Source organism: Candoia aspera, chromosome 8 (assembly GCF_035149785.1).
Source record: "Candoia aspera isolate rCanAsp1 chromosome 8, rCanAsp1.hap2, whole genome shotgun sequence".
NCBI classification, from domain to species: domain Eukaryota; kingdom Metazoa; phylum Chordata; class Lepidosauria; order Squamata; family Boidae; genus Candoia; species Candoia aspera.
The window spans coordinates 7,427,762-7,454,252 of record NC_086160.1 but is presented as its reverse complement, the minus strand read 5'-3'; the positions used below and the strand labels follow the sequence as shown (position 1 = coordinate 7,454,252).

At 38.9% G+C, this 26,491-nt stretch overlaps 1 protein-coding gene across 1 annotated transcript; it reads left to right on the top strand.

Annotated features, from left to right (window-relative positions):
* The first annotated feature begins 1,079 nt into the window (after nt 1-1,079).
* CCKAR (cholecystokinin A receptor) lies at nt 1,080-23,789 on the top strand. Its single transcript, XM_063310139.1, has 5 exons — nt 1,080-1,485; nt 2,861-3,112; nt 16,365-16,623; nt 20,747-20,874; nt 22,391-23,789. Exons 1-5 carry the CDS (start codon nt 1,365-1,367, stop codon nt 22,930-22,932), a joined length of 1,302 nt encoding a protein of 433 aa, XP_063166209.1. The 5' UTR covers nt 1,080-1,364; the 3' UTR covers nt 22,933-23,789.
* The last annotated feature ends 2,702 nt before the right edge of the window (nt 23,790-26,491 follow it).

The window sequence follows — 26,491 nt, the reverse complement described above, 5'->3', positions numbered from 1 at the left end:
TATTATGAAGAGCATTTCCACGGAATAAATTAGATACGATGATGAAGATGATGTGATTTCCTGTCTGTTTTTTCACCCCTGAAATGCAGAAGAGAGGGGGGAACGATAGTGAGGAAAGGGTGTTCCCACCCTTCACCACCTGGAAGATTCAATGAATTTGAGAGGAAAATGACAGAAAGGAAAAAGATTCAATGTGTATCCCTTTTCTTCACTTCTGATGGCAACCTCCTTCAGCTTGCCAACATCTGCTCAGGTCGCAGATCCAATGACTTCAGTTGGATCAGTAGGATCCTTGCGCTGAAATTGCTAGACTTAATGTATGCACCTTACATTCTCTATCAAAACCCAGACCATAACCGAGAGTTCCTACAACGAATGCTTTAAAATTGTATCTGTGTCTGTTATTGTAACTATAATCTTCTGAAAGTGCCATTCTTAACAGTTTGAACTAGGTGTACCCTACAGAGGAGGCATTTTCTGCAGTGGCGCTCATTTCTGGATGCTTTCTTTGAAAAAGCAGAGCTAGCACTGGTATTATCATCTTTCCAGTGTCAGGAATTTCTCTTAGCGCTGGCATTTTAGAAGACTAACGCGCTCTCTGTCCGCCTGCAATTTGCACAGAGTGCTATGGCTGTTACAAAAAGTGCTTCTATTGTATTTACATGTCTATTTGGATAAAGGGCAGTGCAGACACGTTTTCAACGAAGAAACATTTTCCCAGTTGGGAAGTCTAAAAAAGGTGCGTGTCTCTCTGTGTGTAAGAGAAATGGACAGCAGATAAAAGGAACAGTCCTTTTCAAAACCCTCAGGAAACTATTGCCTCAGGCTGTTATTTTATGCGCATCTTAAAGTCCAGCTGAACTCTGGGGACGTCTGATGAAATCCGTCTTGAAAGCAGCTGTCAAAATCTGATTTGTGGCACTTCAAATTGCAATTGACTGATTGCTTTGGGGGTGGAAGAGGCTTGAGGAAATGTGAGGCGACCAAGAGAAATGGTGGAAGGGGTTAATTCTGTAATCATTCTCCAGTATGGTTATGATCCCCACTGCAGCCACAGTCAATAATAGGGAAGGGGCGGGTCTAGGAGGCAGGAAAAAGAGTTCTGCTGTGCACACATGCGTTCCTTTCTGCAGTATCCAGCTTTCTCATGTCTTACTAGGAACAATTGTTCCCATGCTCCATAGAACACTTTGGACTTATCATTCCATATGGGTGGCTGCAGAACAGCAATCTTGGACAACTGAGTGGGTAAAAACACCCCACTGCAGGTTTTTACCAAGACTCCTTTGCCTTCATCCAAGAATGGATCCTTAGTGGCCAAATTATGCAGCCTGCCATAGAAACCCACCTCAGGAGAAGGAAGGATGGATATCTTTAATGACAGCCTGATTGACCTCAGCTCCAACATTTCTGCCCTCCTGTGCGAACTCGACTTAGAAAATTATACCCTTTTCTGCATGAACCACTCTTCTCGGCCTTTTAAAGGTGGGTGCTATTTTAAAAATAAGAAGGAGCATACCGGTAGCTAATCTAAAGTAAACAATTTGTGAAGGATTTTAAGGCAGGCTGTGTGAAAGGTGACATTTGTTGATCCAGAAAGAGGAAAAGCAAAAACAAGTGTTTTAATTTTTCAATTATAACTACTGGTGGTACCAGAAATGTTAAAAGTTGCAGTGCAGGACCGAAAAGCTTCATGAGAATTAAGTTAAAACATTTGAATAAACAGTCTGAGTGCTACTGCAGTTCCTATAAAGGGTAGATAGCAGGAATTAACCACTTGTGTTAGAACGTGCAATTATGTATTAGTCTCCTGCTGTCTAATGGAATCACAGTACTAGAAAAAATTAAAACTTTTGGTAGTACCATGGTGCAAGAAGCAGGAATAACATTTTAGAAGCCTAGCAGACCAACCCCTTGAAGGAAAACATAGGGAGTGTTGCAAAGAAAATGAGAAGCAGGCAAAGGAGCACATTGGCTGATCAAATTATACTTTAGAGGGTAATGAAAACAATCAAAGATCTGTGGTTTGCACTGGACTCCAGATAAGATTGCTGTAACTCTAGAGTTACTAGAGTTAAGATATCCTCCAGTTCTACTAACTTTAATCATAGTTTCTCAACCCCTTGGGGCAAAGGTACAAAACTGAGAGCAAGTATAAAATTTCCAATCTTTGCAGGCAGGCAGGCAGGAATTTTCAGGAGAGAAGCATCAAGCAAGGGACATGATTAGCCCTTCCTCCATTTGTCATGCTTCCCTGTTTTTTGCATCACTGTCCTTCAGCTAACTGATGTACATGTGCTCAGGATCTAACTGGGGAGAAATCAGTTGGAGCACAAGGCTAAGTTGATCATCTTTCCTCCTGCTTGTGACTTCTCCCCTGCAAATGTCATCTGTCCCTGTCACATCATTCCATTTTGAACCACTGGCAAACCCATGCTTGGTACCCCATAACTGCCAAGGGTGTTGTTCCAGGCATAGTGAAGGAGGACATTGCTCATGGTCTTGGAGAGGAGAAGACATCTGGCAGATTCACTGCACTGGCATTAACAATGACAACAAAAAGGTGGGTGGGGGCAAGGATGTGAAAAGTTCCTTTCCTTCAAGTAATTGTAGGAGTCCTAATAAGGGCAAGCTACCCATGGTGTGCAGGGAAATGCTTGTCTCACTGGTTCCTTTCTAGTTTTCATGTCTCAGTGAGGAAAAACTACACCTCTTCCAAATAAAAACCAGATGCCTTATTCTCCATGTGTAATATGGAGCATAGAAAGGAAGGGCTACCACCCCTGAGCATACCACATGCATCTTGTGATTTTCCATGATGCTTCTTTTGATTCTGATTGTTGTTCACTTTGGCTTGCAGAATTGGACCAGACAGTTCGGATCCTCTTATATTCCCTGATTTTTTTACTCAGCGTCCTGGGGAATACCCTGGTTATCACGGTGCTGATCAGAAACAAAAGGATAAGGACAGTCACCAACTTATTCCTGCTGTCACTGGCCATCAGTGACCTCATGCTGTGCTTCTTCTGCATGCCCTTCACCCTTATCCCCAACCTCTTACAGGATTTCATTTTTGGCAGCGCCATCTGCAAAATTGCAAGCTACTTCATGGGTGAGTCTGCAGAATTGTTGTTACCTCTCTAGGGATCACTGTCAACTCTGCAACTGTCCATCTTGACTTGTTGGCTAAATTATCTTGTAATTTGTAAAAGAAAACCCATCTTGTAACAGAGTACGCACATGTCCAAGAGGGAACAGGCACTTCTTTATTTATTCTGTTCCCTTTCTATGGGCTTTTCTTCTAGGAAATCCAAAGGAAAGTGCCCAGCTGCCTCTCATTTACCTCCAGAGCAACCCTGAGAGTAGGTCAACCAACTATTTGAAAGGGAGATTTGTGGTTGATGGGGAATTTCAAGCTATGTCTCTCATGTCTTGGTCTAACACTATAACCCTATACCCCAAGGACACCTTTCAGTGCTTCCTATACACTCACATAACTGCAGATGGTGGAGAAGAACACCACTAGTGTCCTAACTGACCTTCTGAGAAGTTCCCAAAGGACTCTGAGGTTCTCTGGAATGCGGTTGGAAAATGACATCATTACCTGGGCAACATGTAGATCAGTATTTCCCAACCAGGGCAATTGTTGGAAATTGCACTCCCAGAATTCCCCAGCCAGCACGGCCATTGTGGAGAATCTGGGAGTTGAAGTCCACACATGTGGAAGTTACCTAAGTAACACTGGCTTAGATGCTTCCATTAAAAAAAAAAAAAAAGAAAAGACTGCAGCACTTCCAAACTTGTGTTGTATCTTGTCTGTTGTTATTGGCCCAAAATCTCCTAGTTAGAAAACTAGTCAAGCTGTTCAAGAGCACTGAGGCAGAAGTTCAGAACTTAGGCTGGGTGGCCTTGAATACCTTATCCAGCTCTCTACAGGTGGATTTTGCCCTTTGATACACAGAGACACTGGAAGTGGTATTATCACTAGAGTTGGTGTGGAGTGCTCTGCATGTGGGTGAGCCAAGCTGTTGATATATATGTTACCTAGAAATAAATCCCATTGAACTCAGTTGATCTTACTTTCAAGCAGACAAACCTGAAATCAGGTTGTCCCTCACCTGAGCTGTGAACTCATTTGGTGCTTTTTTTTTTAATTCTAAGCCTCATATGTAGCTTTAGGTAGAGTTGTCAACTGGACAAAACTTAGAAAGGGAAATTTCTGACTGACATGTTTATTGAGCATTTGTGAGTTTTCATATACTTCATATACTAAAGGCATTTATCTTCAGAAGAAAAAGTTGCCCTTGAAAAAGGCTACCAGATCTGGATCACAAACATCTGGATAATCACTAGAGTTAGTTTCCTATTTTTTCCGACCATCTAGTGGTCATCCAGATGTGTTCAGCCCACATCTGGTAGCAAAAGTGGTGTTTCTGTGGCTGTTGAGTTTTTATTACTGTACAGTGTGTTTGGGAACCTATTTCTCCAAAGTCATGCAAGGTAAAACCATAATTAGGCCAACAAAGTCTTACAGAATTGTTGCAAACATTCAAGGTTTCAAGTTTACTCCTGGTTCCAAGATCAATTACATTTTTTCCTCTCCTTTCTCCTTTCCAACTCCTCTCAAAAGGAGGCTAAGAGTAAAGTTTGAAACTTTGCTACATCTGTTGGTAAATACTAGATTATTTTCCCACAACCAATATGACTGCAGATGCATTCTTCCAATGGGGCTTTCCAGGGAAGAAAGGAATTCTGTACATTCTGAGAAGTATATTATTAAGAGCATCATTGCAAGTTAGTTTCTTGGTGAAGGGCCTGGAGTGGGTGGGGAATGTAGGATTTTTAAGCATCAAAGAAGTTGGCAGCCCTGCAATGCAGGAAGCATTGCAACTTTCATCTGTGGATTTATTTTCTTACTTATTAGGAGAAAGCAATTTGCAAAGGGCAGAGAATGTGTGAGAATGATTATTGCAATGCAGGAGAAGGGTAGAATATATATTATTTAAACACTGTAGACAATCTTCAACATTTCCCATTTAAGTTACCTTGCTCTGCTTTTTTCCTTTGGAAAAAAAGACCAAACAAACTAGAAGAGGAGGCAGACTAACTAAATAGGTAAGCAAACAGATCAATCAGGAAGAGAAGAGAGAAGGGAGGAGGGGCAATAGAAAGTGGCCATTTATCTTGTCTACCAAGTCCATCCGCTTGTTGCATCTGCCGTTTCCAGAATCTTGATTTTTATTTCATTTTATTTATTTGCTAGCTTGGTTAGACTTCAATACTACAGTATATGCACATAGGTGAAAATGAATGTGTTCAGTGTAAGAGTGACTTTCTTCAAAACATACACTGCACTGCCCAGCTGGAATCCTTACATGTAAATCCATGAACCAAAATGGGATTGCTTCTGTGCTAGCACACATTGGATTGAGCTAGCCAACTATCCATTTAGTTTATTGAACGGACCATAAATTAAGTCATTGGCAAATATATAACTATTGCAACATAATATCCTATTGTTTTTAAAATATTATATATTTGGTTTTGGTTTTAACTGTCCACAGATGTATTGGGCATAATTTTTGATGATTGTATAATCCATCAAATCCTATCTAAGTAATCTTGTACATCCCATCCAAGTAATTTGGGTTATGAACTCAATCAGAGTTACTTATTCTTAAGTAGGATTGCACTATGAGGCATACTGTTAAAAAATAAAAGGTAAAATTATGAGCTATATACTTCCTTCTATTATACATCCATCGGAAATTATAAAAATCAGGGTCACATTATTGGCTGCACGGTACACTTAATCTGTTTACTGAATTACCTGATTTCCTGGATTTGCACAATATACTGCACCCCAAACTTAGCCAGAGAGGCTGAGTTCACACAGCAGAGAAAAGTTAACCCAAATCTACTTTGCAAATTATAGAAAAAAGCATCTGCTAGCGTGTTAAGAGTGTTGTGCAAATACAGATCTTGTATTTATACAACTGGATCTGATAGGATGATGATCGATTTAGTGAATTCATATGATGAACATCAGTTTTATCACACTTTTTGACTCTGTTTTGAACACATTTCAAGCATAAATTTGTGCCTGTGAAATCTCCATTATATCATAGCCCAATAACCAACAATATAAAAGAACTTAAAATGTAGGTCTCTTTCCTACAGTGGTAATATTAATCCTACTGCTACAGAGTACAGCAACCTTTCCTCGGCTGGGAGCTAAATAAATTGCCTGAGAAATCCCAGGACCTCCAAGGTAGCCACACCAATGTTGGATGTCTTATAAATGATTTCAGTTGTCTGATGACGCAGGAGCTATATAACAGTGTGGTCCCCATCCCAATTTTTGTATATGCCCAACATTACATATGAGAGAGATTGCATTTCTTTGTTTCAGAAAGAATTGCACTGGCTGTCTCAACTCTCCATCAAATGGGCAACAGTGCTGGGCACCTTTCAAATATCCACCTGCTAAAATCACCACTAGCAAAGCATTAAATCCAGAGAGAAAAGGCTCCCAATAAAAGAGAATTTCTGGAGCCGCACTTGCTAAACTGAGACCCCAAGCTGTACTTTAAACACTTCCTTGGCTTTCTTTAAACTTAAAAAGGCAATACAGTTCGTGGGGTTGGGGTGGGGGGGAATGTCAAAGACAAAATTTTGCCATCAGGGCTGTCCTCATCTGTCTTTAAAACTACCTCTCAGAATAAATAAGGTTAGCACAGCTGGTGAGAAAAATCAGCTTTAGCCAAAGGTTAAAACAGCATCTTCATATTCTGGGCTCTGTTGTTGTCACCAATCCTGTTTTCAAACACATAGTGCCATTAGGGACAGCCAGTACTGTAAGAAATTAGACTGAATGATCTCTAAAGGTCTATAATCTTTAAGGGAACAGACTAAAGCACCATCAAGCAGCTGTGCTACCACCATAGTTTCAAACACGTTATGTACTACAGGGACAATTAGTCCACCATCTGTCCAAAATACTTTGGGGCAGCAGTGCCAGCACCTCTCAATGTGTGTTTCACATGTTCATTAAACTCCAAGGTTGTTGCTATTTCCTGACTATACATTTGGGCTCTCTTCCCAAGCTGGTAACTAAGAGTAAGAAGTTCAGCTCAGTCATCTACTTCATCATCATACTGGAGAGAGAGAGGAGGTTATGCATCTGAAAAGGCAAAAACTAGAACTAATTTTTTTTATTTTGTTTTCCTTATTCTCATTATGCTAAAACTTTGGTCCCTCGGATTAATTTTCAGGATGGACCTAAGGAAGTCTTGCCTTCCAGATCCACATATCCATAATGGATATAGGAAAATTGCAACGCCAAATGTAATGAAGGTCATTGAAAGCTTAGGTGACTTTAAAAGGAGAAATAACACAAATTCAGAAAGTTCAGGACCTCCAATAGCTTTTTGATATGATCTTTCAGTGACACCTCCAGGTTCAGGAGCAGTTACATTCTGATGGAGACCAGAATAAGGTCTATCTCCTTCATACCCTCTTTAGAAGATTTCCAAAAGTCATTTCTGGAAGAAGCATATTAGATTAGGACATTTGGTACTACTGAGCAAGGATTGGGAAATCTGGGAATTCTCCAGATGTTCCTGGGCACAGTTCTTTAAGATGGAGGTGAGTTAACTTGGAACCCAGTTATACTTGTTTTGTTTGCATGCAGTTTGGAGGGAAGAATCAGTTTCTTCTATTACAATGGAGGAGCTATCAATGTATCTGGGACATTGAGTAAATTTGCCTATTCTGTGGGCAGGTGTTCAAAAGTGCCAGGATTTTGGCCATGCCCATGCAATCAAAGCCCCATCCTTTTAAAATGTGAGTTGCACGTTATTTTGCCAGCCTGTGGGGCTTTGGAATATGGAAGGCAAGAGACTTTTGATGTTCATCTATCATTCTCTCCCAACCTAATTTGCTTCACAGTTATGTTGAAGCGACGATGGCATTTTGAGCTCCTCAGCGAAAGGGCACCAAAGAAATGTACCAAATAAATAGCAGGTGGACATGCTGTGAAGCACTACCCAGATTAAAAAAACATAGCTGGGAGGAACTGACTACATAATTTGATACCTGCCAAGGAGAAAAGCAGGGGGCTTTTGCAGAAAGAAAGACTGCTTAATTAAAATGAGCAACAAATGGTGTTTTACCCTAGTAAAATCAATGACAGCTCCAAATACAGCAGATATTCCTCCAACCTCTTCATTTCCTGGAGAAAATTGGAATGTTCTACTAGGCAAAGCAAAGTCTAGCTCCAAGCAGTCTTACCTGCTTCAAATTTCGACTTTTTCAAGAAACAGGAGTTTTTTTTTCAGACTCAGAGCTTTTTAGAGGTTGGTTCCCTTGTGCCAGAGATTTATAATGTACTTATAATCTTCTTTATAATATGTTTAATTACAAACCTACAAGCTGATGGGAGGGGAGGAATTCACAGGCAAGCTTCTCAAACACTGCTGGAAAAGTTGAGTTTCTTTCAAAAGCAAATGGTGTGCTTTCCTCCTGATACAGTTACAAACCCTGAAATATCTCAGCTTCCTGGCTAGATTCAAGCTTAGATTCTAGGAATTCTGGACCACATCTGAACAAGATCACTTTGTTTTCCAATGTTTCTTAAAATCCATGCCTTTGGAAGAAGCAGGGTGTTTAGTCAGTAGACTGCAACAGCAGCAGCAACAGAGGGTGAAAAGATCCTATCTTCACACTCGGTAACACTCTCCTTTCTTATGAATGTCTTAATGACACTGAGAATTCAGTTATACCTTGAGAAGGTCTAACATATGTCTTATGCTAAACTATAGCCTTCAGTATTACAGCTGTATGAACACTCACCTATTCACCTGGTATTTGTGGGAATCAGCAATATATTTTTCATTGTAACTGAACAGTATCTGGTTGTGCCACATTGTGGTGCTAGGAAAGAACTAATTTAAGAAAATCAATCAATAAAATATGTATTACGTTTTCCAGATGACTTCATGCATTTTCAAAGTAAGTTAACGAGCATGCTTTGATTTAAGAAGAGACCCAGCTCATGTTTACTCAAAGCAAATATTCATTTTTGAGTACACAGGCATGCGATGTCATGGTAATGATCTTTAAACTACAACAACAACAACTTGTTCATTTGCACAATAAATGTACACCATACGTTGTATTCAAATATATTTACAGAAAAGGCATCAATAAGAATCAAATTAACCACAATACAAAACCACAATTCATTACTTGCTATAGTTTCTTTTTTCCAAACAATGAGTTTGAGTTTTATGTTGTTTTGAATCTATTCCTTTGCTTTAAGGTGTTTACGATACTTAAAATCAAAGTAAACTCCACTGAGTCATTTAGGAAGGAAAGTATAAAATCATAATCATAATGGAAGGAAGATTCATTCCTAGAGCCCACCACAGTCTTCATGTTTCTGGTCCCTTTGAAACTCAAGACATAACCTTAACATGGCTATATCCCTCTCCAGACAGTGTTTAAGTCAGTGTTTCTCAACCTTAGCAAGTTTAAGATATGTGTACTTCAACTCCCAGAATTGAAGTCCACAAATCTTAAAGTTGCTAAGGTTGAGAAACACTGGTCCAAGTGTAGAAAAATAGTAAAAGAAGTCAAGTTGGCAGCCACACCCATGCGATTAAAGCATGTTTTACATGCATCACATGGCTGTGTTTGCCATCTTAACTTTTTTGGCCCTGAGGATGGATTTGCAGAACTTCCTCCCCTTACAGTCAGGCAGGCTGCTTGGGAAGATGGGTACTATCAGACATTAAAATGTTACAGTGTGGGAAGAGCATTTATGGATTCCTCCTTTCACCTCTTCCATGTAAGAAATGAAAGAAGCATATGACAGTAGATTATGGAATCTCTCACTTGAAATTGTGGTCAATGTCTTTTTACTGGGAGGAGAAAAGCCACAAAGAAGGGCTTTATGCCTGGTGAATCAGTTAACTATCAATGCCCTGGTTCATAATGCCTTCCAACTGGCTTAAATACAGTTATTTCATTTTAAGCTATTGGGATGGCAATCTTCTGTTATGTTTGGAAGTTACTTTGATTTCAGCAGACATTCAGCTTTGAAGAATCTATGCAGGAAAATGGAAGTTTGAATGATGCCTAATAAGGGATCTTTCTTAAACCATGCAAGACCTACCCGAACTGTAAATACGTTTTATTTCTTCCATTAACAACATTCATACAATTCATCTGCACTTTTTTATACTGGATATTAGCTCAGTTTATGCTTATAGGATTGCAAGGGTAATAGACTTAAAGATATTTTAGTTTCATGTGATTGTGGCATAAGATTAAAGACATTGCAATAGAGCAATATGAATGAAAACAGATTTTGTATATGAAGGCTTCTGCATTAACAGTTACTTAACAGGTATGCCTCTGTAGTTATGGTCTAATTTTAAGGTCTGTTTAATTTTTACCTCTCCTGACTGGAAGTGGGGAAATGCATTTATCTTAGGCAAGGAAGCAACACTGTTTTTCTTTTGAAATATAGTCAAATTTGTTTTTATGAAAGCTTATTTATACAATTGCAGACCCGTGTAAGTCTAAATAAGCAAGGTTCAGATCACCACAGTCTTCTACAATCCATGAATGTGTTCAACATCAGGAGACTGACTCGAAAAATAGGTATTCTCATGATTTAGCTTTATATTCTATAATATAAAAGTTGAAAGTGGCATTCTTAGTACAAAAAATGAAGAATTTTTCCCCCTTTTTATTGTGTATCGACATAAGCATATAACATGTAGGATTTCTAAATAGTTGCTGTTTGAGCTTATTATAAAGAGAATATGTTTAATCAATGTAAGAAAAGAAATAGGTGAAATAACTTTCTGTGAAAAAACTGTACCTGAAATTACAAAATGTATATTGTACCTGCACTGCCCACAAGGATCTCATGTTCCTGAAAAACTGTAATAAAAACCAAAAGGCAAAGTCCATTTTCAAGAAAATGGGGAACACTTTTGATGAGACAGTCAATGAATCAGTGGGGCATAAAAATGACAGTCAACAACTTAAAGTTAATTGCAGATATAAGATCCATAGAAAAACTGTTTTTTTTTCTTGGTGATTACCATCATAAAGGCATTTCAAGGGAATATATCAATATGACATTTACAACAGCACCAAAACGTTTTGGAATTTATAATATAGGAGAAGACATACAATTTCTAAGAGTTATAGTCACAAATGGCATGTCCTCTTCCTCAACACTTTGGCTGTCATTTAAATTTCATGTCTTCAAATGTGGTATGTCAATATGGCAAATTATACTTTTTTGTACATCTATATTTGCTAAACATTTTTTTTTTCTTTTTTCTTTAATGATGCTGGGAAAAAAATGGTATCTCTTATGACACTAATGTCAGAGACAGAATTTTGCTCATTAATCAAAACATAAATTAGGAGGAATTTTTATAAACTTTTCTCTCACATTTGAGGACAAGAAATATGAGTAATGTCAATATGTTCTAGGCATCTGTCATTGGGTACTGGACATCTGGATTGTGTAATATTTGATTTGATTACGACTGTCTCACTTTGTTAAGCCTTTGAATAAATATTAGTCTCCCTCTGTTGATTTATTTGCTTGATAACTTATTTTAAGAAATCCCTCCATAGACAAAAATTGTGACATTATACAGGGATGGTGCCTTAACCTCAAAGAGAAGGAAGTAAAAGAAATGCTTCCCAAAGAAATATATCAGTCTGTCACAGAGCCTTTTCAGGGACAATTGCTGGTTATAAACCAAGAATAATCATAATGAATCTCTACATGATTCCTTCTTTGAAGGCAGTCTAATGTTCTGCTAGATACAGAACTTTGCAAACATGCGTCAGAAAGTTACAATGGGTAATCAAGCCACCTGTTCAGGCATCAGCAGGCTGGGAAAGGGATGTCATGTTTATGTCAACACCACGCAATTTGTGTCATTTGAATGATGATGTCATGATGCACTTCCATTCTTATAAAAAGATAGGAAAAGTTCATTTAAGGTTGAAAGCCATTTACTATCTTTTCTAGAGCATTCATATGAAAGGGTGGTATCATAATTTCAGCCTTTCCTGTATTGTAAATCAGGAATAATGTCATCCTTTAATGAGTCAGATGATCAGAAACCTTGGTAACACTTCTGGTTTCCAATTACATCCATCCATCCATCCATCCATCTCCTAAATGTCAAGGTACATGTTTTCATCATTCACTTACTTTGTTGCAAAAAGCTACATGTTCAAGATCTGTGCAAGCATGGTAACTTCAGCATTCTAAACATAACTTATTTACCCCAATGAGACAAGAGCTAAACATCAGCTTATCTAAACAACAGTTCTTGATTGTCTGAGTTGGCCAAATCCACTAACATGTTCATTACAGAACATTCCAGGGGCATCTGCAATTGGGGAAAATCCAAAAAATCACAATGCTGGACACAACTGTGTGACCGAAGTCCCGCACCTTTTTAACATGCATCATGTATACATAAAACATAGGTATGGCTTTGATTGCCTAGTTGCACCACCATCTTGACTTTTTTGACCTCCCCTCAACACTTCTGTTAGAAATTTCCTTAATTCAGCTTATGTATGATAGAATAGTGCATAGTGACAAACAATATTCAAAGCTGGTTATATTGCAGTTTGATGCCATTCCACTTGAAATGGATATTGGATTTGGTGATAAAAAATTGAATTGGATTAGAAAAAAATAAAAAGTTTTCCTGTTTCTAGTTTAGTTTCCAATTTTATTAATCTTGGCTTCTGCCCTAGAATTTAGGGATTAATATAGGAAGTCTGGCATTTTTTCTAATTTTATTACTCTATTATTCTTGTTCTGAGATGCATTATCCAATTAATTCATCATAGGCAGTTAAAATCAGTGAGGTCCTGAACAGAATGAGAGCCAATACAGCTGTAACCATTCTTATTTTTATTGTGTAAAAATAAAAATTATAAAATACATGGGGAGTAATCATATTAACTGCATCTAATTAATTTTAATTAAAGGAAACTTAGATTTTGTCATGGCTGTTACTACTTTTTAGTCCAGTCTGTGGTACTCCTTCCTTCCAAAAAGTTGTCCATCCTTGGCATATAACAATCCCATATCCCTAGCAATTCAGTAATCCACTAAATGAATATTTTGGTTCATTTCTATCTCATGGAATTTATAATTGTCTCTATCAGTCCAAAGATCTCAGCCCCATAAATTAGTTGGGGAGAGACTTTCCAAAGAGAAAGGTGAGGAAACCCAATTTCCTCCGTTTGTGACAAAACAATATCTTTCAAAGATTTCAGAAATTCAGCTTGGTTAAGTTTAGATGTCAATTCCTTTGATGTCAAGGAACTGAAATGATTTGTTGAATAAGCTACTCATCAAATGATAGGCAATTCCTGAAAAAAAGACCGATGAGCTTTAATACACTTGATGTCATAGGTCTCTCTGACCCATCAGTCTATTTTTCAGTGGCCTACTGGTCCCAACAGAGCATTATCTTCCTATAATCATACATTCAAAGGACAAGACCAAAACCTCACGTGGAAGAGGATGGAGTGTGAGGCTGAATTCAAAGCCCTGAGTTGAAGGAGCAGCCATAATTTAACCTGGTCAATTTTGTCAAACTGACATTTTTCTGTTTCATTTTTGGATCTTAAGTAAAGCCTACATTATTCTGTTTATTCCTTTGAGATTGTATTACTTGAAAAAAGTGATTATTCTACATAATGAAATAAGAAACAAGATCAAACTTCTAAGTGATATATGATCATTTGAAGGAGGCAATAGTAAAATATATCACCTGTTTAATTTTCATGTTTTAATCTAGTTTAGACTTAGTTCTCCTGTTTCAGCTCTGGAGCCTTCTTTCTTGACCTCCCTTTCTGTGGGAATCTTTCCTGTTAAGTAGGGAGGGGGGGAGAATGCATGCCAGTCAGCAGATCTCAGGAAATAGTTTTTGTCGTTGTTTGCTTATTTGTTTTAGGACAGAGGTTTGCTAGGATAGTCTTTGCATTAATCTTTTAACTTCAAAAGACATTACCACTATCTTTGACTTCTGAATTAGTTTCCACAGATTCTGGGAATGTAATTTGGTGTTATCAGCCAAATAGCTGATTTGCCCTACTATTAAAGACTTGGTGAAAATTCACTCTCTGCTTCCCCAAAATCAGTGCTTCAAACCAGGGCTCAGATCGTAAGGAAAGTACACGGACTTTAGTGAAATCACCAATTGCCATTCTGTTTCAACCCAGTTTTCACCAAGTGGTTAAAAAAATTAATTATTGGAGAGGGGAAAAGGGAATATTATTCTGCTGTAAATTGGACATGGTATCCAACCCATCCTTCACTACCTGTGAACTGTGTGCCACAAGGTGCCATTTTTTAAAACACTGATGGGAATTAAAATCCAAAACACCAAATTGCCCACCTCTGTTTAAGCCCTTCCTCCACCAGATAGGTTCCTTTTCCTACAATACATGAAAAACCAGCTTTTTTTGGAAGAATGCCAGATTTCAGAAGTGACTTCCTTATTTCATTCTCAACTGTTTAGAAAGCTATCTAATCTACCACAATGGACCAGCTGAAGCTATTTTGACAAGGCTTTTTTTGTTGGCAATTACAATATCCAATTCTCTTTGTGTCCTAAGAACCTGCAAATTGTAAGTTAACATCTATTCACCTTTGATCCCCTTCACATCCATAACTAGTTGTGCTCAAAGTTGGTAATAAAAATTTAATACTTTGATCAGCACATTATATGAATAAGCATTATTGCTTTCCCTTGGAGAGAAATTTGTTGTAGGAAAAGGACTGAAGTTGTTTAAAAATGAAGAAAGAATAAGGGGCTCCATTCCTAAAATAGATTAATGGTCCAGTTGCTGACGATAGCAAGCCAAGAAAGGAATTTTCAGGTGATCCATTAGCATGGCAGGCATCTCTGCAGACTTCCAAATTTTCCACGATTAAGGTTTGGTTTTGATTAATCAAAAAAATCTCTGGTCTTTATAATTGGTTCCTTCATTTTTTTTGTGCTACTCAAAAAGTACCAAACTTATTGAATACACATGACAGATTTCTCCAGATGAAAAGATTGATGGGAGATATAATTCTTCTTCTCCAGGACTTTTGGATATATAGCAAAAACCAAATAGAAGACCTTTCTCATTATGGCTTTGTAGCTACCTGTTTCTCTCTGAAAGGGGAAACATACTGTATTAAAGTCTTGGGTTCTTCTCACCTAGATTCCTGTGATAACAAGATTGTTTTCCACTTTTTGTGGCATCATGTTACCTAAATCTCAAAATGTAAAACTTGTGTAGCATTCCAAACCTGCACACGTTATCAACATACTTGGAGTCAACATTCTTCCTATATTAGCACACATATCTTATAGAATAAAAATTAATCATCACTCATGCAGTGATGGAGAGGCAAAGGGTTTGTAACACCACAATTACATGGATTTTTTTTAAAAAAATCTTTGTATAATGATGAACAACCTACATTTTATTTGTCTCAGCAGGTGATATCAGCTGACCAATCTTGTCTGGGCTTTCATGCTAAGTAGGGTTAATCCTGGTTAATACTTGGATGGGAGGCTACCAGGAAGACCAGAACTATAGGCTACACTCAGCAATTGGAGAAAAGCACACCTTGGAAGAAAAGAAGGGCATACCGCTTCCATCCTTTTCATAAAAACTTCATTTTTACCCCTTTTTATTGAAAACAGAATTCTTCATATATTTGAAAGACAGAGAGCAGATTGACTTCAGTGATATGAGTTCATAACCATGCTGAAGGTTCTTTGCCAGGATGTATAATTCCTCTTTCTCATGAATAGAAAACCCACTGTGCTACGTTGTGAAGATTGGTAAACGATGACTATCCTATACTTCCTGGTGGCTCTATATATATCAGGAAACATTCTGAAATTGCATCTCAAAATAGACATTGCAAAGGCTCTATTCCTGAGGAACATAGTGAAGATACTAACGTGACATCAGTGGTGGCTCTGAACCCAGTACAAAGTACAAATCCTACCACAGTCCAGATGTTGCTACACTACAGCCACAGAAGCCTCAGCCAGCCCAGGAAAGGATGTTGGGAATTGTAGTGCAACAGAATCTGGAGCTTCACCACAGGTTCCTACCCATGCCATAAAACTAGTTAGAATCACTCATCAAATTTACGTAAGGCTGGCTGACTGTTGGTAGACACAACAATTGCTGCGCTGGCTTCTTCTATCTTGGTTATATAAGATTGTAAAAATGAGACCAGTAATTTTCTTCTCTTTCTGCTTTCCTACCCACCTTGCCCTCCCACCTAGGTGTCTCAGTGAGTGTGTCAACTTTCAGCCTGGTGGCAATCTCTCTTGAGAGATACAGTGCCATTTGCAAACCACTGCAGTCTCGGGTCTGGCAGACCAAATCCCATGCCTTGAAGGTAATTGCAGCCACATGGTGTCTGTCTTTCACCATCATGACGCCATACCCAATTTACAGCAAGCTGGTCCCTTCAGCGCTTCCTAACAGTACAGCGTCTAAGTGTCGTCTTCATTGGCCAAGCAAAGTGATGGAGCAGTCTTGGTAAGAGTGGACCACAGGCCCTTGTTTTTTTTAATGGCATTTATCTTAATCTACTAAATTATGGAAAGCCCAGTAATTTGTTATTTCAGTGGAACAAAGTAAGTATAATACTATTGCAACTAATTACAATAGTAATGGATGTCCTGATAACAAGGTTAACTATATAATTATAGCACAGTAAGTGACACATACATAGTAATCAATTGAGTCTTTTTTAATCCCTCTCTTGTTCTAACCTTTGGTGCATCCATATCACCCTCCCTACATACTATGGGCAATGGATATGTTCTTCCCATATGTCAATCCAACTATCTTCCCCAGGATCAAGTCATTATTCACTGTTGGGGCATGGTTGCCTTGTAAGAAATGGGGAGAAATTCTATTCCCAAAAGATTCAGATACAAAAGCATTGATAAATCAAGCCTAAACATGTCAATCTGGAGACCCCCATAGTCCAGGAAATAAAAAATCTGAGCAATCGATCAGGAGCAAGAACATTTCCCTCTCTCTCAGATGGGTCTTTTAAAAAAAAAAAAAAGGACAGAAAACTTCCTTTTAAACTTTGCTCTTTTTCTTCCATCTCAGGAAGAAAGGACATCCTTCCCTAGACTGGGTCCCACCATCTCAACCCAGAGGAGAGAAAAGGGTCTTCTACATGCAAATTAGGGTCCTTTTCTTTGATTTACATGATCTGGGTGTTTCTTTGTATCTTTAGTCCAATTCTGTCCCGCTTGTGTTGTGTGTGTGTGTTTATCTGTATTCCTGCCTGGAAGGTTAGCTGTGAGTTAAAGCCTTCAGGACCTGATATTTTCCTGTTCCCTTTTTCCTTAAACTCCCACTTAGCTCCTTCACTTTACACTACGTAATAAACATCTTGTCACTCTTTTGAAATCAGCAAGATCATTCCAGAAGGGAATTTAGTCTTACACCCATCCTGGACACTCTGGTAGCTAAGAAAAGGCCAGAAAGCTGAGAACAGGAAGGCTTTATTTTACTCCCTTCCTCCTGTGTAAAAGTGCAGAGAGGAATTTTATCTGCACAAAGGATGTGGAAGTTTCTGAAGAGGATCCCCAGGATCCTGTTTGGGAGTGGGGAGGAGATACAACAGTAGGGGTTCTCTTGGAATGGCTTAAGGACCTCCACTTGGGAAAACCAGGGATCCATCTCACCATATGTGCAACCCGGCACTTATTTACATGCCTGTACATATACAAGTCTCAGGGAAGAAGAACTTTTTGAGCTATATGTACAGATCTCACACAGCAGGCAATGGTATGATAGAATATATTCAGATTTTTGGAGGAGAAGGATGTGATGGTAAAAGAGTGCTATTAAATCATCCTGAATTTAAAGATATCCTTCTCTTTTAAGGAGTTTTGAATGAATGAATGAATGAATGAATATGTATTCACTCTCTCACACACACATACACACACATGCTTCCATTACCATATTCCTTGTCAAATTAGACAACTACCTACAAAAATTGTTGTGTGCACTAGTCTTCCTTTCAGATAAATACCACAGTTGTTTTACAATTATCGGTTTCTTTCAAGATTTACAGCAAAGTTCATGGGCCTATTCAAAGAAAACTTCAACAAATAAATTGGAACAAAACCATGTTTCTTCAGCAGTACCTCCAAAAACAACACAAATTATCATCTACCCTATTTTGGTTTTGTGTGATTTTAAATCAAACAGATTTATGCCTGAGGCATGAATATTAGTCAAAAGTGTGCTTATTTGTTTGAGACAATATTATTTAGCATTTAGAACTACTGTAGTGAGTTGGCCAAAGATGCCAAATTAATCAGCTGTAACTGTAACTGAAGTTCAGGGGGGAGATGTTTTCTGTAATATACCTTCTCCAGATGGTATCCTGATTGTTAATCATGACAGTGCTGGAAAGCAAAACAATTATGTTTAAATTATGTCTTAGTACACTCTACAACAATTTCAGATTTCACGTTAGAAACAGCCACATAATAATAAACTTTCTAAAAGTTGCTCTGCTGATCCACTTTAAGAAAAACAGAGATAATTATGGCAAAGAGGGAGGCATTTATTCTGGAATAAATGTTCATGGACTAAATCCTATTTTGGGATTCTGCTTTTAAAATAACCGGAGCTGACTGATCCATTCACATATGCCAGTCCATACAAGCATGCACATGTCCTCATCTTTGTGACTTTCTCTTAAAATACATAGAAGAGAACAAAGCAAACTGAAATTATCCAAGAACCCGCTCCTTCTCAGACAACGTGCTCTGAGTAACACACTTCCGTAATTGGAAACCTTACTTCAGACTTCAAACCAAAACACATTCGAATGCTTTGCACACACTATTATATCCCCCCCCCCTTTTTAAGTGCCACGTTCTGGCTTTGCCTTGGATTTCTAAAGATGCCAACTCTTTCAAACTACATTTTTAAACTGAGGATAGCAGCTGAACTTTGTTGAAATAATTTGCCATTGCAAAACAGACAGATAGATTCTGCTTTCATGAATGTTGTAGTTATTATAATCGACACCATTGGAGGTGTCCTAAAAATTAAGCATTGGTGGCAATCCCACCAGCAATACTTAGACAAGTAATCATTTCAATCAAGCAATTAAATTCTTATAATTTAATTGCCAGTACATGTATTTATCCAATATAATTATGACTATAGCACAAGTATATTTATCATCATTAGTTTATAATCGTTAAACATTATCACATGCATTCTAGTATTCATTTGCCTGCAGGACTAATGTGCATTTTGATTTATTTCTCCCTAAAATTATGTCCATCAAGAGCTCACTTCTCCATCTCAAAGATAATCATCCACATAGAAAACTGTTGGAAGTTTCCAGCTTCCAACTGGAATAATTTTAGCAGACAACAAAATCCATTCATTTCAGGGGGACCTGAATGCAATTCCAAAGTGTGGGCCTCCAACCAAGACTATGGGAGAAGAAGGGGTTTCAATGGGCAAAACGTCTTAAGACCTCCCTCATCTATATATTGACTTCCCCACATATACTTTCAGTTAAAGATAAATAAGATCCATAGCTGGTTACTGTGTCTTTAAGGCTAGATTTCCAGATGTGAAGTACATTTCCAGCCCTAAGCACCTCTTTAGAGATATCGCAACATCTGGATCCCTACCCCCGTTTAATGTAAAGCACAATGAAACTGTATTGTGCTAGTTATGGGAGGAAAAACAACCCCAGAGAGAAGACAGTCTAAGCTCCACCTGGTTTTATACATGTTGCCCTCTAGACATTTTTGACCATCTCCTGAAGGACATCCCTGTTGACTGATTTTGAGATAGCATAGAGAAAAGCGGTTATACCCGATCACCCATCATCTGCAGCCGGGTCAAATTGCTCTAATTCATGGGAAACATTAGCTGGTTTATGCTGCAGAGATACATATTCTCTGTCTATTGCTCTGGGAGCCTGAAGTCTAGGAAGCAAACTACATGTCCAAGACCTCCTCTCTTGCATGTGTAGGATTGGCTGAGTTGCCAACTGGTTCAGAAAAGGAGCTGATGTCTTAGTATGTGCTTTTAAAGGCTCAATAAGGTTGAAGACAGCAGAAATATTGTTATCCTCCTAATCATTGTAGGTGGAAAACTAAAACATCATTCTCCATGGTGTGTACTCTTGCCTTATTATCAGGCTTGAAAACTTTGACCAACACTGTTCACTTTTCACTTGTTTGAAGATGTATTTGCAGTGAGTTGGCCCTATCAGTTCATCTTTCACTTTCTTTAAAATTATCTGTCTCCGATTCCAGAGAGTTGAAAACGGTGAAAACGGCTTGACCAGCTCATAAAATGAATCTCAGCTGTGGTGAAATGTAGGCACCTTATGAAGGTTTCAGTAATAATTCCCCGTCCAGTCTCAAATTCAGATTCAATTTAGAGCACCATTTTTGAAATCTAACAAGCAATATCTGAGATGCCTCCCATTACCTTCTTCCCTATTATAAACAGTAATTGCTACACTCCTTTTTAAAAATACAGTATAGCAGTGGTAGAGGCAGAACAAAATGCTGAGAATTGGCTTTGCTGAGAGGTGGGTAAGAAAATGTGAATTTTCTGCTGATCTAAATCTTGCTTGTGGCTTTCCCAGGTACATTTTCCAGCTCCTCATCCTTTTCCTTATCCCAGGGATTGTAATGATGATCGCTTATGGATTAATCTCCTTGGAGCTCTATAGAGGGATAAAATTTGATGCGAGCCACAGAAAACCTTCTCGAGGTAATCTTGAAGACTGAACCAGTCCATTTTCTTTCAGTCTTAATAGCTTGACATGTACACACATGATAAGTGAAATATTTGATCAACGCTAAGATTGGAATCATGTTGCAAATGCCTCCAGTGTGATGACTGCCTATTCAGCTTACCATTAAATTCGATTCATACGTGATAAAGTAGAACTCTCTTTAATGGAGTGTCGTGTGCAATAGAGAGAAAACGTTGCAAATAGAAGTTTCCGCACTTCCCCAAGTTAAACAGCCCAATGATTTCAACCCCCTCCCCCTTCTTCGGTATGCAGCCCCCCTTTCCGTGCCAGTCTGTTCTGTTCTGTGCAGATGTCTGCAACAGCTCTGCCAGTTGACCTTGGATGCCAGAGATAGTCCAAACAAGATGTTTTCACACTCCTGGTTGTCCCCCTCCTACTTCTACTGACTCACAAGTCTCAACCCATGTTGATTCCATTCAGGCATGCAAGTCAGATCAGATGTTCTGGGAACGTTTGTTCTGGGAGCATGACATCCAGTTTACTGACAATAGTAAGGTGATCATTTGCAAGCAACAATGATGCTTTTATTCTTAACATACACTAGTATCTAGCTGGATGTATGTGTGGTTTTCAGACTCCACTGGATGTGCAGAGACAAAACTTTCCCAATGAAATTATAACTATGTTTGAACAGCTATAACTGAATCATTAAAAATAATGATCTTGTTCCCTTTTAACAATGTATTTCTAATCCAGCTGCTCCAAATGATAGCACTTGGCTGGCCTTGGCTGATTTGGAAAAAGCTAAGCAGGGCAGGATCAAACCTAGTTAGCACTTAGACCAGAGACCACTAGGAAATTTCAGGACTCTCTGCTAGACTGTAATGGAAAAACCATTCTGGAAGGAGGCCATGTCAAAACATTTCCAAACTGTTCCAAGAAAAGAATATAGACCTGTCTATGAAATTACCAGGAGTGGAGTATGACTCAAGGGAGACATTTCATTATCATGTCACCTGACTCCCAATGACTGGGCAATTTTAATATTTCAGCTGGGGCAAGAAAGATGAGTTAAATTTCCAAATGGAGTACAGATGTCAGTTTGTCAGAGGGGGAAAAAAATCCTAAGAGTGGGATGTCCAAGAAGTCAGGATGGCAGCTGCACTATGTGGTCAAAGTGGCATCCATTTTTACACGGTTTGCATGCCATCTTTGTGATCAAGGAGCAGGGATTTAACTGCACAATCACAGCCATCATCTGGACTTTCTTTTTTAACTCCCCCTCCTCTCTGCAGAGGCCCCTGCTTAAGAGTCCTGAGGCTTGTTAAAGATCAATACACTTCGTTGTCACAAATGTTTTCGTGGACCATCCATTCAGTTCCTCCCAAGAGAATGGTGTTTTAGGTAATCCTACTTGTGAAGGAGGCAGAGGAGTCCTAGGAAGGGAGTGGGTTGGTTGGAAGCCAAGAGGCCAAATTATTTTGAATGCTAATCAGCGTTAATGTCATTGTTCCTGCTCTCCACATGCAGAAAGGAAAACTAGTGTCAGCAGCAGCAGCAGGTATGAAGATGGGGATGGCTACTACTTGAAGAAGAACAAGAAACAGCAACAGATACCCCTTCGCCAACTTTCAGCTACCAGCTCCTGCAGCAACAGCCAGAAGATTGACCGCCCGAGGAGCAGCTCTTCCACAGCTAACCTGATGGCCAAAAAGTTAGTGATCCGAATGCTGATTGTGATTGTGATCTTATTCTTCGTTTGTTGGACTCCCATCTTCAGCGTCAACACCTGGCGGGCCTTTGACACCACCTCAGCTCACCTCCTCCTTTCAGGAGCTCCCATCTCGTTCATTCATTTGCTCTCCTACACCTCTGCCTGTGTGAATCCGATTGTCTACTGCTTCATGAACAAACGCTTCCGCATGGGTTTTCTAGCAACCTTCACTTGCTGCACCAAGCAACACCTTCCAGCAGTCCGAGCAGAGATGGGAGAGGATGAGGAAGGAAAGACAACCAGAGCATCTCTTTCCAGGTATTCTTATACCCACATGAACATGGCCTTTCCTCCATGATTTGGGGAAGGGGAGAAGAACATTGCAACCATTTCAACTTCTGCCATCACCTTCATGCATCAAGCTCATCTAAAATGGTTTGGTACTTCTGCAAAGGCAGGTGGAGGTGATAGGAGTGGGAGATGAATAGCATACTCATTGATCAAAGGTCTCCCATCAGAAAGGGAAGGATTTTGGCTTTGAATCTTAATGGTCCTAAATGTATCTCAGGTAGAAACGGTCAGTGAGGTTCACCATGAAATTTAGTGCAGCATATCCACACACATACACTGCAAAAAAGTTAGTAACAAGCATGGTAAATGCTCTTCTTCAAAGATAGGATAGGGGTTTTTTTGTCCTTTCTCTGTTGAAGAATTCTTTGTGCAGTTGTAGGATTCTTCCAAGGCCATTTCATAAACCCAGAGTTATACTGTCATAATCTATGACAAAATATCTATAAGAGGAAGGAGAAAATTTATCCATGGTTTTCTCTAATTAATTTTGCTGCTGGGCTTCAGTGCCTTTAAATTAACTGCGCCAAAGGTAATGCAAGACAAAGATAAAAAATATAATAGTTATTTGGGAAAGTAAAGAGTTTTATGTTGGGAAATGAACAATTAAGCCCCCAAGTACCTCACGATAGGTTTATCACGTTTTTCTGTGATAATTTAGCATAGCTTTGATTCAGAGCCTTGGTGGAGCAAGGAACTGATCTGACTGTAAATTTTTATTATTGTCTCCAGCCAGCAACAACATGCGAGACCTTCTAGGTCAGATCAAGGCTTTGCTTACCCCAGAATCCTGTGTCATTCTAATGCTTTGTTTCCAGAGAATCCACCATCTGTACACAAAAGCAATAGCCCTGCTTTTGGTGTTCATGCACCAACAAGCAGTATTTGGACACCCTGCCAATGGATAGGAAGGCTTTATTTAGCTGGCATAGCTGAGAGCTGTTGATATTCCTTTCTTCTAAATGTGTGCCAGACTACAGCTGTCATGGCCTTTAGAAATACATGGGATGACCAACACAACTAGACCACAAGACTGGGAGTAAAATTAGGCTGAAACGCTGCTTAAACAGCTCATGAAAAGTTTGTAACTCTGTTCATAACAACAAGAACATCTGTATTTCCCCCAAGATTCCCATCTGTCAAACAGAACAGGTAGACCAGTTTAATGAAAACAGTATTTTTCTGGGTTTTCAAAATACAACCCCTTTATCTGGGAATTTGAACTTGGCAACTGTTGATAGAGAGATCCATATACTGTACACATCTGCTTTCCTTCCAGGGATTTTAAATCATGTTCGTGCCAGGTGTAAAACTGTCAGGACTATATTCTTTCAGAAACTCCTAGTTCACTTCCTGATCTCCCTGCAGATGGGCAGGAATTATTTTTTTTAAGTCCTGATTGACTTATAGCCAGACCTTCTCATGTGCAGAACCCCACTTTGGATTGCTCTCTCCACAGCTGGAGGCAGGTTAGTTCACAGACTGACCGTAATGGATACCAACATCAGAAAGCAGCGTGGAGTCCTATGTTATAGATCTAGCAGCATTCAGGCTGTCAGAACTCCAAGTGTAGTCACTTTTCTTTCTTACTTCTAAAATCTGTATCCTGCCTTTCTGCCTAAATGACATTCAAAGCAGTGATCAATAACCCTAAACCATAAACACAAACAATTTCTTCCCTGATGATTCATAGGGTCTTCTAGCATCACACAACCACCAAGGAGTCTGTTCTCATTCCATCATCCAAGTCTGATTGGATGGCACTAGAAGATGTTATAAATCGTTAGTGAGCAAATGGCCGCAGTTAAAGTCAGCTCCTCACTACTCATTTCAGCTCCTCGGAAGGCATCAACTCCTTTCCTAAAAGGAGAGGCTGAGCATGTTCCAGAACTTGGTAGCAGATCCTTTTTCTTTGGTGGGCATCCAAGGGACCAAGGCATCCAATCCAGTAATACCTGTGCAAACTAATCTGATCAGAACCAGCAGTAAAAAGTTGTTAATATCCAATGTCAGAAATTATGCTGTGATTGCACCCAACTCTGGCCTAATCATGCTCTGGCAACATAATATCCCTGTGTCCCCATGATATTGTCTTCTCCTCATCTCCAATCCATGAATGAGACACACTCAAATCATCCTTTGTTATACTGGTGTTAAAATAGCATTTCTCCTCTGATTCCAACTCTATCCATCCGTTAGGGCACTGCAGTAACTGGAAAACCAATGGTGACAGCACATTTAATGTCCTACAAAGTCAGGTATATGACAGTTAAGCAGCAATGAAAGGTTTAGAGTCTAGAATTCAGACCAGAGTGAAGTCACAGATGTGTTGAAAGCTTGGATGTTCCAGATATAGCATCAACCCAACCAAGCTTTGCATCCTGGCAACTAGCTGCTCAGAAGGGCTACTCACAAGAAACATCTTTCTCTGAAAAAGGGTTAGGATTAACTGTTCTTGGTGAACAGGGATGTCCATGGCAGTTCCTCTGGATGAAGCCAGAATAAGCAGTTCCTGAGGCTTTGTTTTGTCTTCAAAGGACACTTTACTCCTTGGCTTCGCTGATGCCTATGGCTTAGATTCCAGAACTGGGATCTTCTCCCAGGCTTTTGTGAGATTCACTACCATTTTTACTGTCCACATGATATTCTATTTGGCACCCAACTTCTTTTTTGGGGGGAGGGTGCTAATTGTTGTAATTATTCTTTTATTTTTATTTATTCCATAATTTATCTGGAAGAAAACATGATTGGGCATATTAAAGGCAGAACGAACAAACAGGAGAGAAAAATGAAGATGGGAATAGTTACAGATGCCAAAGAAGGCCATAGAAATTTGAGGATCCAGCTAACTGTTTAGGAGATCTGATAGGAACAGAGCATATTCAGGATATAAAGAACCCTTGACTGCCAATGCAAGAGACAACATAGGCAGTTGATGAAGGAAAGGCAGGAGAATTAGGAAAAAGAATGGGAATGGGGGACATTATAGAACATCTTATTTTAGAGAAAGAGCTGGAGATAATTATTCCTTGGGGGCTTTCAGTGATTTGAGAATTCATTCCACAAGACTGGATCCCAGCTGAAAGATATCTTTCCTCTTGAATTAAAGACAGGTGCTTTAGTTCATCTCTACACAATATTGATGAGAATCAAAGGTGGACATTTTTGTCAGGTACTTAAAAATAAATCATAGTCATTTTTGTTCCCCGAGGGAAAAAATCTAAAGCTAAGTGATATTTTTATTAGCAAAATAAGTATTCCTTTGAGTTGAGTTCAACTTTTGGCAATTTTATGGATGCCTGCTTTTTAGTGATACAGAACATCTTGTGAGATGTATTTTGCCTTCCCCATCTAATCAGATTTCCAACTGGTCTCTCATCCAAGAATAAACCAGGTCTTACCATACTTTTCTAAGATTAGCCAAGACTGGATTTCAGTTTTCCCATTCCATTTTTCCCATTCCAGCATTCATTTCCTTGTATCAATATGGGGAGATGAATTCCGAATAACGGAACTGCCAATAAAACTAATTAAAACAAAGTTCACACAGAGAAAAGTGTTTCTTTGCA

What these genes read in the sequence shown, in the direction of transcription:
- CCKAR (XM_063310139.1), top strand. Translation starts at nt 1,365, where the DNA reads ATGGATATCTTTAATGACAGCCTGATTGACCTCAGCTCCAACATTTCT. An exon ending in CTCTTCTCGGCCTTTTAAAG is followed by an intron (nt 1,486 to 2,860) that starts GTGGGTGCTATT and finishes TTTGGCTTGCAG; the next exon opens with AATTGGACCAGACAGTTCGG. An exon ending in CCACAGAAAACCTTCTCGAG is followed by an intron (nt 20,875 to 22,390) that starts GTAATCTTGAAG and finishes CTCCACATGCAG; the next exon opens with AAAGGAAAACTAGTGTCAGC.